The 15,233-nt window shown below is 53.5% G+C and overlaps 1 protein-coding gene across 2 annotated transcripts in view; it reads right to left on the reverse strand.

Annotated features, from left to right (window-relative positions):
• LOC117647492 (dedicator of cytokinesis protein 3) overlaps window positions 1–15,233 on the reverse strand; it is a 39,161-nt gene that overhangs the window by 3,781 nt on the left and 20,147 nt on the right. Inside the window, exons 7-31 of one of the 2 annotated variants that reach the window (XM_034389251.1) lie at window positions 7,137–7,221; window positions 7,018–7,053; window positions 6,785–6,930; window positions 6,625–6,706; window positions 6,216–6,542; window positions 6,033–6,129; window positions 5,825–5,957; window positions 5,630–5,744; window positions 5,385–5,547; window positions 5,012–5,287; window positions 4,731–4,927; window positions 4,548–4,648; window positions 4,173–4,464; window positions 3,054–4,028; window positions 2,879–2,964; window positions 2,670–2,687; window positions 2,190–2,352; window positions 1,857–2,105; window positions 1,584–1,778; window positions 1,354–1,495; window positions 1,080–1,255; window positions 785–1,000; window positions 545–676; window positions 278–453; window positions 4–157 (exon numbers count right to left, since the gene is read on the reverse strand). In XM_034389251.1, the coding sequence (XP_034245142.1) occupies window positions 4–157; window positions 278–453; window positions 545–676; window positions 785–1,000; window positions 1,080–1,255; window positions 1,354–1,495; window positions 1,584–1,778; window positions 1,857–2,105; window positions 2,190–2,352; window positions 2,670–2,687; window positions 2,879–2,964; window positions 3,054–4,028; window positions 4,173–4,464; window positions 4,548–4,648; window positions 4,731–4,927; window positions 5,012–5,287; window positions 5,385–5,547; window positions 5,630–5,744; window positions 5,825–5,957; window positions 6,033–6,129; window positions 6,216–6,542; window positions 6,625–6,706; window positions 6,785–6,930; window positions 7,018–7,053; window positions 7,137–7,221 (4,732 nt within the window). The remainder of the gene's footprint in view (window positions 1–3; window positions 158–277; window positions 454–544; window positions 677–784; window positions 1,001–1,079; window positions 1,256–1,353; window positions 1,496–1,583; window positions 1,779–1,856; window positions 2,106–2,189; window positions 2,353–2,669; window positions 2,688–2,878; window positions 2,965–3,053; window positions 4,029–4,172; window positions 4,465–4,547; window positions 4,649–4,730; window positions 4,928–5,011; window positions 5,288–5,384; window positions 5,548–5,629; window positions 5,745–5,824; window positions 5,958–6,032; window positions 6,130–6,215; window positions 6,543–6,624; window positions 6,707–6,784; window positions 6,931–7,017; window positions 7,054–7,136; window positions 7,222–15,233) is intronic. The other variant, XM_034389257.1, reaches the window with a different exon arrangement.

Raw genomic sequence — 15,233 nt, forward strand, 5'->3', positions numbered from 1 at the left:
GACCATAGGTTTGGTGTATATATCATCATCGAATTCAGGTCCTTCACCATGATAATCATTGGGAATGAAAATTCCATAAGCACTGCTAAAAGATGTCCGATTGCTAACATCATCAGAAGGAATACGTTTCTCATATGGTAGAGGGGGAAGTGGAGTGCTGTAAATGAAAAAGTGCATAATTAATTAAGAAAGGAATGGAACCAAGCCAATATTTGTATCTTGGGTTGAATTAAGTTGAGTTTAGATAGATCTGAAAACAAAAATTCATCATGCTTACTTCACAATGCTGTGTTGGTACATGCCCCAATGTCTGGGCAAGTTAAGATCAGCACTGAGTTCACGTAAGCTATGCTCTGTATGCATAAGTCTCTCTTGTAGACTCCGTTGCAGAGGCTGCACCTCAGCAGGTGCTAACTGCCCATGTAGAGTTAAAGCCATTGTCAGCACGTGCATCTAAACAACAAGAGAGACCATGGACACAGATTAATAATTATTATTCATAGTAGATGTATATTTTCATGTTCACATTTCAAAGGAGACAGACCTGTTCAAAAATCAACATCTTGAGGGATTTCACATGTTCAGCACTTTCTGGGTGAGCTCTCGCAAAGTCAGTGGTAAAGAAAGCTTGCTGATATTTTGAAATGCCACCCATAACATCGGCAGAAATAATACCCTAAATAAAAAAGTAAATAAATCATGTCATGAAAGTTATGAGAGGCATGAAATGAAAATGTAAGTACTTAAGATCAAACACAAACTGGTATTATTATTAATTCCATACCTGCAATCTCATAGTAAAAGGATTGATGTTACGTTTAGGGTCCTGTTCAAAGAGAGAAATAAGATGACGAAGCTCTTTGTTAGCTGTTTCCATTGTTTCACACGCAAACTGAACAGGTGTGATTTCTTCCACTTTGCGTTCAACAACCTCAAACCATCTCAGTATCCCAGGCAGGGAAGAGGAAATGACCAAAGTTGTGCGTTCTAACCACAAGCTCTGCAAATTAGGAAACAGTTCTATAAGCAAATGATTTGAGCACCAGGAAACCCAATTCTGAAAAATTATGTAAAACTACCTTGAACTCGTTTTCCTTATCTACAGTTCCCTTATGAATAGGTCTATCATACTGGAAACGTTTCACATCATTTACTTCATAGAAGCTCCTGACTTTTTCAGGTAAATCTGATGGAGATACACCTTCAAGCAATTGGTTTTGCTCTGGAATTGGTTTAACATTACATATTTGTATATCTGACAAAAAAAATTAAGGAAAACCTCAAAAAAAGAATAATTTAAATAAAAACAAAACAAGAAGAAATAAATTCTCATTATTGTGCTGAAAAGGATACATTGTCCATCAGAATTCATAATGCTGTCCCCAGGAGGAGTATTCTTTGATAGGGTCTGAGCAGAAGGAAACTCTGTCTGTAATCTTTGTGTGAATGTTATAATTCTTTCATATTCCAATCCTCGATAAACAAAAACTTTGTTCTGAAAAAAAAATGGCACACAAACTTTTAACACAAAACAGTAAAAGATATATTTTGAGAATTGACAATTATAGCAAAAGATTACTTACCCTCACAAACATAGGGAAACCAAGTCCATAAAAACCAACACGGAAATATTCAGGCTCAGGACGAAGTTGAGTCAAAATCTTGTCAAAAAATCTAGCTTGTGTTTTAAGAATATTACTCAACTTTGCATAGTCAAACAACTTTTTTTCATACAATTCTGCAAGTTCTTTGCAGAGAGGGATACCTTTTTCCCAACACTGGAACATTAAAATATTTTAGCAAAACTATTCTAGACACCTAGGGTCTCAAAGTACAATTTTCCATTGACACCTCACCTTGCCCTTATCAAAGTAATCAATCATCTGGTAATAGAGTTGTTGTTTACGGGCACACTCCGACAGCTTTTGACTGGAACACTCAGGATCACCCGTGAGAGGGGTATTGCTCCAAGAAAGCTGATCTGCATACAACTTCATAGTGAAACCTGCCTCCGTAAAGTTTTCAGCAGGATAATGGAGGTCATGGAGCTTATAGATGTATCTTAAATACATCTCTTTACGGTTGATTTCATTTTTATAGAAACTCTGAAATTGAAAACAAACCACAATACATTAATTGTCTGAATTTAGAAAATAAGGATAGGCAGATACAAAACTGCATCTTCTTACCAATAGGTTAACAGTGCAGGACATTCGTTTGTCTCGATTTTCATCGCCTTGCATGACACTTCGATAGTCGAGCAGTCTTTCCAGTAATCGTGTCACAGAACTGATAAAAGCAGTTCCACTTTCCTTCCAGGAAGGATCTTTACTTTGAACTTGTTCAAGTAAACTGGAAAAGCAAAAGAAAGGACACATGTAAGACAATAGAAGTTCATAACAAGATAACTACTTCATAAAATAGAACACCGTAAAATAAATTCAAGCAAAACTCGGGTCAAACGTGGTAACTAGCTACTATATCACAAAATAAAAATCACAGTAAACATGTGCAAAATTAATATTGACCTCCTTTAGCAACAAGATCGAATCAAGCATAGCATACATTGTAAAAACAACTTCTAAAACTACAAATTGGGAACTACTACAAGATAAACAAGACAAACATCTTGAGGAGGTAGCATATATGACCAAGAAACATAGACTTACACTGCACTGAGGTGCTCCCTACATCCCAAGCAGGCACAAATAAAATAGGTAAAAATTAGTTGTTAAAAAATTATATAAAGGTTGAATAATATGAACTTATGAATTAAAAAGAAAGGGAAAGTGCCATTGATTGTCAAATGTATGAACAGTTACTTAAGATAAACATTTGTGCCAATTCCTTTTCATTCTTATAGAATAGTTCTACTCACATTGTATTAAAAAGCTGACGGTATTCATCATCACCTTTGTTCTCACTGACTAGGATATCAAGCTTATCAATGAGTTCTGACTCCACCTATTAGAACAACATTTAAAAGAGTTCAATCATTTTTGCTTGTACTGCAAATGACTAATAATTGAAGGCAAGTAAATGGAGAAACAAACCTGCTTGAAGTTTCCTCGGGCTCTTTGCTCACACTCCATCATATCAAAAAAGATATGCAAAGTAGCCTTGCGCAGTCCAGCTTCTGGGACCAAAGTCACTTTCAAAAATGGCCCAACCATGTGGGGTATGAATTTAATTTTGTGATCTCCCAGTCTGGACCACATGCTTAAAATTTGGTAGCCCATGAAGACTCTCATATCACCATACCTTTCCATCATTTTCTCCCTCTTTACCTCACTGAATTGCTCCAATTGAAGTGAGGGCTGGGTTAGGAATGCTACAGCCAGATCAAAATATTGATTCCACAAATGATTGTCAAAATGACTCAAAAACTTGGTTACCAAGGGTTCTGACAACTCCTTGAGACTACTCAAAATGACTTGATTTGTTGCCATTTTAATCACAAGCCAATCTGAGGGGAAAACCTGTTTATTCACCAAATCTTGAAAGACTAGGAAAACTCGAAGCAGGAAATCCTTGGTTGATTTGTGATCACCAAGCTGCTCCCACAAACGAGTGTAGTGATATTCATCCAACAACTGTAGAAGACCAATGAGACAAGCCACCAGGCTGCCCAGCACTGGAGTTGGACAATCAAGTATGAAGAGAACAGTCTTAATAAGCATGTCAAGGGTGTGAACGCACAGGATTTCAACATCATGATGATGGCAATTATTGACTTTCCCTTGTTCTTGTAGCTGTGCTTGTCTTTGCCGAAACAAGTAGCCCAGAATTTCTCCCAATATTTCTGTGCAAAGACGCAATTCATCTCGATGGTCAAGGTGCATTCGCAGTTGTTGACAACACATTTCAAGTAATTGACTTCGAGTGTCATCGTGCTGGAATAGTGCGCTCGTCACAAGGTTCCTAACTGCTACTAATTTGGCTTGAGTTAGCTGGGGAGGAAGGTCCCGAGTTGGGAGACTTTCTAGCATATTTGATGCTATAATACTAACTTCTGTTACTTGAAGAACCTGCAAGAGAAATACAATGTTGTAATGGGCATTCATCATATAAAATTGTGTACACATTATTACTCTAAAGGCAAAAGGAAGTTATATGAGACTGGCATTGTCACATGATACAATACTGCAACAAGTGACTAAAAGAGCACTTACTTGGGTAAGTTGTTCAAGGACTGCACTGATTGAGTGTAATAGAGCAACCTGTGTGGGAAGAATGACTTCATAGGAGGTAGCAAGCATTTTTGTTAGAGCATTGAATACATGGTACAAATCTCTTCTGAAGCTGTCCTCATACTGCCCTCCTGTTGCTCTTGAGAATAGAAGCCTGGATTCAATTATGAATTTAAAAATGTATTCAAGAGAACCAAAGCACTTTTGCATTGGCTCTTGTTTATCAGTAGAACTAACTCGTTCTGCACAGTGTTGAACACTTGTCATCAAACCTCTGTAAACAGATTTACACATGATGGGCAAAATAATGGCAAAGTCAAAGAGGTAAATAAATAAATAAAATTCAAACAAACTCACTTGTATACTAGTGCAGCAGCAAAGTGACCCTTAATGTAAGCATCCATCACTGGTCTGAAATGCTCAAACCTACTGTCTTCTAAGTGACTAAAAATGCTCACCTGTAGAAACCAATATCAAACCGTGAAATTAAATACACACAACTGTGCCAAGCATACAAGATAAATAAAACAAAAAAATTACCAGAACATGAAATACAAGTCCAGAGTGTGTGGTAGAGTTACCATCTTCAGTGGAAAACATTGAAAATAGTGCATCAAGAACATCTTGAAGAAATTTAACAAGTTCTTCTCCTTTCAATTTAAGAACTCTTGTCAGTGCATCTTGCACACGATCAGGATGTGCAAGTTCCCTCCATTGTAACAGAGAAAGAAGATCAACTGAAAATAAGATTGTTAGAGTCGACTGTTTGTGTGGAGCATACACCAACACACTAAGCATAAGAAAGCATAAAGTCAGCTCACCATTTTGAGTTAATTTTGTGGAACATAAAAGGGTGTTGATGAACACTGTTTCTTTGTGGCTCCTGCCAAAAGAATTAGAGCCGGTTATTCCATCAGCAGTTTCGCGAGCACCAGATGGTAAGGAAAGGTAAACTTGAGGGTCGTTAAGTCTGGACCGATCTTCACACTTGTAGATGTATAACTCGTGAGGGCCATCACATAGTGTGGCACCACCTGCTTCCATCAGACGGGCAAAAGAAAACCCAAAGAGTTTTTTGTTGTCTGCCTTCTCACGAGCTGTGGAGAAAAGGGGGAGTTTTACCAAGTTCAGCAACATGCAACATAAATAAAATAAAATTTGTTGCCCTATGCTTGAGGCAGAGCAGATCCTTACTTGAGCAATGTCGATACTCCAATCGAACATGAGATCCATAAAACTTTTCAATAGGTACAGCCAGACGCACAGTCTCCATCCAAGAAGGGGAGTTGTGGTGGTAGACAATCATAGATTGATATTCAGTTGTTCCATCCATTCCAGATGCACCCCAAAGACATTTCTAGCAAACAAATATTTGAAAAAAATAAATTGTTGTGCATAAAAAAAGTGATAACAATAATAAAGATGAAAAGGCTGCTTACCTCAAGAGGCTTTCCATCAGAATCAAGGACTAGAACTGTCACTTCAATATTTTTTGCAGTTGATTTCCCACCCCTTTCAAATTCACCTCTCTCTAATGTAACATATAAGTCATTCCTAAACAGAAAATAGTTGGTCAATTTTTAAATTTGAGCCATTTTTCATGTGTTGTGTTTCATGTTAGGAAAGAAAATTACCTTATATCTCCTGGCATGATGACATCAGAGAAACCCAGTTTCTTGGTAAGAGAAATATTCTTGAATAGGAGGGGGTTTTCCTCTTGGACTTGTGATAGCTCTCCGTGAAGTAGCTTCAAGGATATGCCAATGCCTACAGAGTTTGAAACACAATATTGTCAGCACAAATGCAAGGTCACCATTTAAATACTATATTTTGAACAATTACCATAATTTGGTTGACCTGACAACAAGCTATACTTGTTGCTTTGCTTGATGATAAGTTCAGGCAGCTGATAGAAGTCTTTTTCGTCACCAGTATATACCTAGAGACCAATTTAACCATGTGTTAATTCAAATCTTCCCCAAATATTTTGCTTTGCAACAAACCATTATTAATATTTCAACATACTTTAATAGTGAACTCTCGTTCTTCCCCAAGAGTAGCAGATGTAGAATTCCACAAGTTGGCACTGAGAGTGTTAGTGGAATACCCTCCACCACCAGCATTGCTCAGAGACCCTCCCATGACATGACTGTGTCCTAATAGTAGCAAGTCACTAATGTTAAGCACAGCAACGCCCATGGGTCTACGAAACAAGTGGTTGGCATTTGCAGAGGTGTGGCTTCCACCAGAACCCCCAGATTTCTTAGAGGATTCAGAATACAACATTTTTCCCACTCGCATGACATGAGCTACTAGGTATATTTCTCTACATAGGTCAGCATTTCCAAGATCCTGAAAATGAGATAGAAAGGAAACATGAAATTAAAACACAAGTCATGAAGCATGAAGCAAACACATGAACCAAACTACTTACAGTGAAAATTGTACAATTGCTGTGAAGTTTCTCCACATAGTTGGAGAAGCCATCCTTGGAAATTTTGACTAGAAACCGTTCGCTGGAAAGGGAGGGAAAGAATCATTAGCAACGAGAACTTAATTTTCAGCAACCATTAATTCTAAAAACTTCAATTTACCTAATATATCTTGACTTTTTTGTGTCAAAGAGTGAAAAGTATATTTCTGTGTCCTCTCCAAAATGATGTCCAAAGTCTCTCATACAGAAGTAAAGGTGATGAGTGAGGACCTTTTTTGTTTCTTTGCGCTTCATAGTACCCCTTGACTGCAAACAATGAGTAAAGAAAATTAACAAACTGACAATTAAAACGTGACTTTACTTTCTCAATAGGTGAGAGAAGTCAACACGTACCGAAGCCTCGCGTGAGTTCTCTGAGCTTTGCGCATGCTAAAAAAGAAAAACAAAGAGATTAAAAGACTTCAGCTTTGCATTTTATTCGAAGCAATGGCAACCATGGTTGTCCCACTCACCACATGGTACAACTCCACCACGCTCATGGTGGCAGGGTCCACCATCTCGGCGCCGCATCTCGGCACCAGGTCCAGGCCCAGCTTCCTGTCAACAGCAACAACGAGGCACAAGAATCAGACGACGGGGTTCAACTGATCACCCGCTGCGCGTAGCGCACCAAGCGCCGGTGGGGCAGGCAGCCTACGCTACGCGCCGCGCGCCGCTGGTGTAGGCAACCCAACCAACGCGCCCTGGAGGAGCGCGTTACGTAAAACGGCAGCCACTGGTCGAGGGGGTGGGTCTAGGTGACTTGCTCAGAGAGGATTGGGTAACAGGTTCGAGCGCTTTTGCCACATTCTACGTCCAATTTGAAATTCCCTGACCATTCATATTCTGACAATGGCCTTTCTGGTCAGCAAGCGAAAAGCAAAAAGCCCGCAGACGGGGCGCGCCTAGGCTAGGCCCTAGCGCCTTCCCTCCAGTGTTGCCTCCGAAGTGCTTGCTGTCTGCCTCGCGCCCCTCCGGAGCGCCCCACGAGAGCGGGAGAGACACAGCGACCATCCCGCTGCACCGGCGCGGTGGCGTGACAGTGGCCGCGCGTAACGCGGCCAACGCGGCCAATGCGGCGTGACGAGGCGTGACGAGGCGTGACAGCGGCGACACGCGGCCGTCACGCCCCGGCGAGTGCCCCGTCGCCCCGTGCGGTCGCGTGCCAAGTGCCAGCAACGCCAACAACGCCGACCACGCCAACGGTCTTGTCGCACAAGGCGCGGGCCAGCCGAACGCGCCGCCCTCGGCCTCGACCTCCTTGACGTCGACGACGTTCCGAGGGCATTAAAACGGGACTGGGGCGCGCAGGGCGCGGGGCGCGGGCCTTGGCGGGCCGATGCAGCCAAATCCATCCATTCGCGCGAGTCTTGGGCTGCACAGTGTAGCGCCGCCGCACCGCACCGCGCAGCGCCGAGCCGCGGCGTAGCAGCGTAGCAGCGTAGCAGGGTCAACGATCCTCCAGCAGGACGACGGAGCGCCACGCTCGCCGTGTGGCGACGGCGCGGGGCGGGGCGGGGCGGGGCGGGGCGGGGCGGGGCGTCGCGGGGCGTAGCGTGCGGAGCCCAGCCAAGGAACCCGGTCCAGGCCGGTCGGGCGGGCTCCGCCGTGGCGTGCTTCGCCAGGCCGAGGAGCTGCTTAGCTTGGCCGCTTATCGGCCGGGAGTCGGGGCACGCCGGCACGCCGCGGTGCCCTCCGCCTCGCCCCGCCCCCGCGCGCCCACGCCCCCGCAGCCCCCGCCTCCCACGCAACCCGCTTTCCAATAAGTCGGGCGACAACTGTTGTGGCTCGCGCCGCGTGCGGCTTCGGGGGCGGGACAAAGGGCAATCGAGTGAGTGGTGCGACCAGTGCCATCGTCGCTCTGTCTCTCTCGCACTCGAGGCTCACTCAGCAGACGTGTGAGAGAGACAGCGACGCAATCAGCCAGCCCCAGCACCGATCTCCACTCGCAAGGCGGCGGCCGGACAGGCAGAACTCCCGCGGCAGTCAAGTTCCCCCAGCGGGCGGGGGAATGGGGAATTCTGATTGGAGGGGAGGGGGAGGGGAGGGGTGCTTGGGGTAGGACTCGCCGTGGAGCGCGGGACGGGACGCGCGGGACGGGACGTACGGGACGTACGAGCTGCAAGGCTGGGAGTGCCCGCGGGCCATGTGGGCCAAGAGCCGGGCATACCACAACAACACATCAATGTGAGTGTGTGTGAGAGAGAGGGTGTGAGTGTGTTTCTGTGCGAGCGAGAGAGCCCGTGTACCAGGTCGGTCCATCATAAAAGCTCCTAAGCGGCAAAGCTAAAGATTCGATCAGCCCGGATTAAAATACATTTCGAGCGCACACCAACGCGTGTCTGTCCGGATGAACAAGACAGCAGTGCTCGGGCGCCGTGGTCAGGTCTTTATGGGAGTCCGCCTGTCACGTCCTGAAGCGAATTGAGAGATCTAAGGCCAAAACGAATAAAAAGCGGAATCAAGGTAAGGAAACGAGAAAAAAATATCACCATTCAAGATAAGAAATGCACGGAATGAGCATGAAAGGTCGTGCTGTACTTCGGCTCGGACGGTTCGTCGCGGTGCCGCCGTGGCGACACTGCGAGGCCTGCCTTATCGGGAGGCGTGAAATGGACTCACCGAAAAAAGGGAAAAAGTGACCACCGCAAACGACCGGAAACGTTATAGTCGTCGTTAGTCGAAACTGTTCGAAACGCCCCGCTTTCAACTGCCTGCCATTTCCTTTCCGGGCCGACTGAGACAGTTTGGTAAATTGACGTGGACGGCCGTGGTGCTGTACCAGTGTACCGCGCCTTCCCACGCGCCACACAGGTACGAGGGGGAGGGGCGCACGGGCACAGCAGAGAGGGCCTTGTCCTGTGCCAACTCTCACGCGGAGCCACGCAGAGACAGTCCGAGCTGAGTCCTTTTCCTTGGCAGCAGCAGCAGGCCCTCACCGTCTCAGCAAGTCGCCAGCATTTCGCGTGCCGCCTCGTCCTGGCGGTCGAATGCAGCATGCACCAACCGGTGCCGGCACATAGTAGTCTCATTCCGAGCAGTGCTTCGTCGCTCCGTCCCTGTCGCACCCCAACGGCACGCCCCGTGAGTGCGAGAGAGAGGGAGAGCCCCGCACCGGCAGGCCGGGCATGACGCATCGATCCGTCGGCATGAGATCATGTGATTTCGTGATGCTGGCCATGCATATTGTTGTGGTTGATGGAGCGGGATCACGCACGCGGTGCGGTATGCGTGCCCCGCCCCGCCCCGCCCCGCGGCCCAAGGCAGGGCGAGGGCCGCGCCCAGCCGAGCCCTTCCAGGCCGGCAGGCACTACGACGCCAACATTCGGCAGGCATGAGCAGGCCGTGCCGCCGAGCCTGGGCCGGCACAGTCGGTTCGTTTGGAACCAGTTTCCAAGTGCAAAGAGCCCTGCTGTGCAGTACGCCGTCGGTACCCAGGGTACCCAGGGTACCCAGGGTGGGCCCCGGACTCGCCGCCCCGCCGCCCCGCCGCCCCGCCGCCCCGCCGCCCCGCCGAGCGCGTCCACGGTCGGACCAGCAGAGCCGGGCAGAGCCGGCCGGGGTGCTGGGCCGTCGACATTTTATAGCGTTTTGTTGAGCGCGGCTGCCTGGCCAGCCTGGCCGCCTCGCGTCGTTTTCTTCTTTCTCCGCCTCAGCACCTCGCTGCCATACCAAGCCGGGCAAGCCGGGCAAGCCGCATGCCGGCCGATGACGCTGCTTCTGCGTCTTCCTTTTTGCCCGTGCTGGAGGCGGCTGGAAGCTCCCTGGACTGCCGTGCACCGGATGGACGCTCTGGACAAAGGCGCAGCGCGGCAGCGCCCAGCGGTGGGCGCAAGTGTAGCAGTGTAGCCCCGGGGCACGTCTCGGCGGCCACCTCGCGGCCACCTCGGTACTCCTGGTGGCCGCCAGAGGCCAGAGGCCAAAGGCACAGTACCTCCGCGCGTCGCCACCCAGAGTGACCCAACTGACGGATGCTGGCGATGCACTCCACTTTCCTGACTGATGGGCGAGCGGCTCCGCCTCCTCCGCGTTGGCCCGGGCGCAAGGCGCTACCGTGCCTGCGCCTTGGCCTGCGCCCACCGCTCACAGACACCTGATTAATCGACCGACGTGGTTCTGTCTCTCTTGCACCCTTGAGGTGCCACCCATGGGTGCGAGAGAGACAGAGCGACGGACCCGCTGCAACAGGGCGGCGCTGCTGAGGCGTGCTGGCAACCCTGCCCCTTGGAGCGCAATCCCTGGCCTGTGAATCCCGGACCAAACCTGAACGACGCGCCGGGCCGGTGCCTCCAGCCGGTACCTCCAGACCGTCCTTTGTCCAGAACCCCTTCCCTTCCCCCTCCCCCTCCCCACTATCCGAGCCGATGGCCGATGGGCTGGCGGGGCTACCGTCCACAATTATCATCATCATGTGTTTGGGACTGCGCCGCCCTGCCCTCCCGGCCCTGCCCCGGCCCGTCCGCCCCCCGCCCCGCCCCGCCCCGCTCGGCTACCGATTCCATTAATGCCATGATATGCGTCACGGCGAAAGCTTCTGTTACACTCACAAAAAGCAGAGCCACAACGACGGGAAAACTCCTCGCCGCCTAAATGGGCATTGCGTCGCCTCTGCCAGGGAGTCATCCCACGGACGCCGGGCGACGCGAGTCACCCGTGACGCCAAAAGTCGCAGAGCCGCGTCCAGAAAGCGCCGAAAACGCCGCTTGGAACTCGAAACGGCAGCCAGCCGAAGAGGCATCCTTTTTTCCAGAGTCCCATCGCCAGAAGCAGTAGCTGCTACCGGCCCGGGCTGGCTCTACATGTCCAGAGCCCCGGGTCCCGTCCCGTCCAAGCTGTCCAGGCCGGACGGCTACCGCTTGTGATTGGACCGCCTCCCTGCATCCTACGTACACGTCGCGCCGCCCGGCCCCGCCCCGCCCCGCCCCGCCCCGCCACGCCCCACAAGATATTAGCTTCGATATTTCAGAGCGGCCGGCCCGGCATTCCGGTAGCCGTGGATGTTGTTGGTATACGGGCTGCTACCGAGCGCGCAGCGCGCGCCGCCCGGCCAGCCGACCCACGCCGAGTGGTTAGGCCCGTCCTAGATGCCGACGTCCGTCGGACGGACGCCAGCGGAGACCCAAACGCACGCGGCATGCGACCCCGAGAGCCCTGCCTCAGCCCCAGCGCGGCCAGCGCGTCGCGCGTCGCCGGAGAGTTCCGGTCGTTCCAGGACGCGTCCCGGAGCCAAGGCGGCCGACGCGGCCGCGCTGGGGCTGGAAGAGCTGGAAGGAGCTTTCGCACCGATGTCGCCGAGATGTATCAACTTCCAGCCGGCAACCTCGTGGAGTCTGGAGAAAGGGGGGAGGAGGGGGAAGACGTTCTGGTCCAGGGGTCCGGCCCCTCCGGCCCGGCTGGAGGGGGCTGAGGGCCCATGGGAGGGCCGGGTTAACCTTGCTCGGTGGACAGAGCAGCGTTGCCAGTGTCACCCGTGCCATGGGCCTCGGCCCGGCTGGCTCTGGAGTCGCTGGAGAGCTAGCAGCGCCAGCAACAGGCGCAGCAGGCATGCCGCCTCCCAGCGGCCCTTATCACTCCCATCGCGACCCAGTCGAGGCCTTGGTCGTGGTGGCCAGCAGCTTCGGCCGCAGCCGGGAACAGCGGTCAAAAATTCCGGCCCGAAACTCGGCCGGGCCGGGCCGGGTCGAGGTCAGGAGTTCGTGGTCCACCCTGTGCGGCGGGCGGCATGACTCGACGCGATCGGCGCCGATCGGCTCCCCCTCCCCCTCCCCCTCCCCTCCCCGCCCCGCCACCATTCCATTTCCCGGCGTGATGCGGCGTTCCGCCTCGTCGGAATGCCTCGGCGGCGACGCCACGGCGACGCCATGGCCATGCAAATGCCGCGCGTCGTCGTGTCGTCGACGCCGTCCTGGTCGACTTGGCGCGCCGGGCGTGGCGTCGAGGGGTGAATCGGCGGCGCCCTCCGCTCGGTGCCCGGGTGCCGGCCGGGTGCCCACCGCCAGCCCATTCATTACCAAGTAGCGATGGCGGGGCACGCCAGTCCGCAGTGCGGCAGCCAGCGGCAGCCAGCGGCAGCCAGCGGCAGCCAGCCCGCCAGGGATTAATCACACAAATTACTCGAGCGGCGCGCAGCTCGCTGTAAATGACAGGCCTTGCCGGCCACGCCGGCCACGCCGGCCGGGGCTAAACCGTCGGCACATTGACAACTCTTTCGGTTTGATTGAGGATGGCGCTGCTGAGGGCGGGAACCCCGAGCCGGGTCGGGTCGGGCCGGACAGGCCGGGCAGCACGCGCTGCGGCCGTACCGCGACCCTCGGCCCGGCGTCGGATCGGGCCAGCGACACCGTCCCGCTGCATTGAGCCCGGTGTCGGCCGACGACCTGGCGGCGCGGCGTGGCGGGGCGTGGCGGGGCCTAACGGACGAGGAGGAGGCGGAGACCAGGACGAAGGAAGGGAGAAGTGAAAGGTGGGGCCGACAGGCCTGCAGGCCCGCCGCCACGCCGAGCCGAGTCAGCTCGCGAACGCGTCTTGGCCGTCGTGGTGCAGCGAGCCAGCCGCACCATTCCGCAAATCGGTGTCGCCGCTCTGTCTCTCTCGCACTCGTGGGACCTCCCGCATCGGTGCGAGAGAGACAGAGCGACGATGCGCAGATCGGAAAGGAGTCCGCTGCCGCTGCTGCCGCCGTGGAGCGCCTTGCCAAGGCAGGGCGGGCAGACCCGCCGCACAGGAGCGCCCGAGGCGGCCGTGGTGGCCTACCTGCCGGGCGGTCCCAGTCCGGGACAGCACGACGGCACGGCAGCGGGCCAGGGAGAGAGAGAAAGAGGGAACACGAAGGAGGCGAGGAGGACAACGACAAAGAGGGGGAGGGGCCGGAGGGGCGACAGGTATCGTTCTCCGGCCACTTGCCCGTTCGCGCTTCGCACGCGATGGTAAACGCCGTCCTGGACCCAGCGGCGTCCAGGCCTGGCCGGGCCTGGCGGCTCTGACGTCGGCGTCGTGCTCGTCGGCTTGCATTACTGCATTGTGTTGCACCGCCGCGTCCTCGGCCGCATCGCATTGCACTGCTCCGCGATTGCCGCCGATCATCGACTACGTGCACTACGTGCACGACGTGAGCGCGCCCTCGGACTCGTTGGCCTGCTCTGGCGGAAGCGCATAACGCGGAGGCGCGCGGCGGCGTGGCCGAGGCCCTGCAGAGTCTCTCTCTCCCTCCCCCTCACCAGTATGCGACGCCCCACGAGGGCGAGAGAGGCAGAGCGACGAAAATGACTCTCGGCTCAGAATCAGTCTGCTGCCGGCCGAGGCCGCGCCGCCATTTGCCTGCTTTTTGTCCCGATGCAATCTCGAATCGCATTCTCGTTCATCGCAGGCAGGGCTGTGACTCATCCGCTGCATCTGCCCCGGCCGCCCCGTTCGCCAGGGCACCCTGCACCGTGCGTGCACCGTGGCCGGGCCGCGTGGCCGGGGGGTTAAGGACGCCTTCCGTTGCGACTAACGGGCAGGTGTGTGGCTGTCCGGGGGCTCTCCGACGTTTGTCTGGGAGGGTGGCTCCTTGGCTCCCACGGTGGCGGCACCGGGCCGCACCGCGCCGCACCGCGCAGTCCGGTCGACGAGCTCCACGTCGCGGATCACGGCCAATAATTTAAGGAGGTCGGTGGCGTGGCTTGGAGGGCTCTGTCTGCGGCATCGCCGCGGCGTGGCCGTGCAGGCCGTGCAGGCCGTGCAGGCCGTCCGGCATTCCGAGGCGGAAACAATGAAAGCTCGTCTTATTGCTTCATTTTGCAGTGGAGACACCGACGTCGCCGTCGCGTTCCAGCGCGGCCATCGCCGCCCAGACCGAGCGGCCAGCCAGCGCAGGCAGCGCAGCCAGCCCTGCGGAGCCAGTCTTTTATTTTCCAGGCTCAATGATTGAGGCGGTGGGTGTTAAAGGGTGTTATGCCGGACCGGCCTGAGTCACGACGCGGCGTGGCGGGGCGGGGCGGGGTGCGGCGGCTGGCTCGCGGGTAGCCTGCTGCAGTAGCGGCGGCGGTAGCGGCAGCGGTAGCGGCTACTCTCTTGCCGCCGGTGCCCGCTGGTACCCACCGGCCGGCCGGCCGGCCGGGCAACTGGAACCCAACGGGTACCCGCCGAGGCATACCCACGTGCGGGGGAAAATTGTCCGAAATGCTCTCAGGTTTCGTCGGCGCGCAGTCCGCACGGAAAGGCCCGGCGGAAAACGCCTGCTCGTTGAAGGGAGGCCGGCTGGACGCGTCCCGACGATCTCTTCCAGTCACTGCTGGAGCCTGCGAGCCGGCTGGAGCTGGAGCCGCAGGAATGCAGGTGATGGTACGGAGAGGGCGCGCAGGCGGCCAGCCCGGCAGCCAGGCAGCTGCATGACGTCCTGCGCGAGGCGGGGCTCCACGGAGGGCTGGCTTAGGCGCGGGGCTTGCTGGGCTTCATGAAGCTCATGCTCTTGCACCACGCCCCCGGCGGTGCTGACGGTGCTGGCTCGGCGCACCGAAGGCACCGAAGGCACCGAAGGCTCCGACACTCCGCTTTGCAGTGCTTTGCACACCTCCCCTTGGCGGCGGCTT

Source organism: Thrips palmi, unplaced genomic scaffold, assembly GCF_012932325.1.
Source record: "Thrips palmi isolate BJ-2018 unplaced genomic scaffold, TpBJ-2018v1 HiC_scaffold_10, whole genome shotgun sequence".
Lineage (NCBI taxonomy): Eukaryota > Metazoa > Arthropoda > Insecta > Thysanoptera > Thripidae > Thrips > Thrips palmi.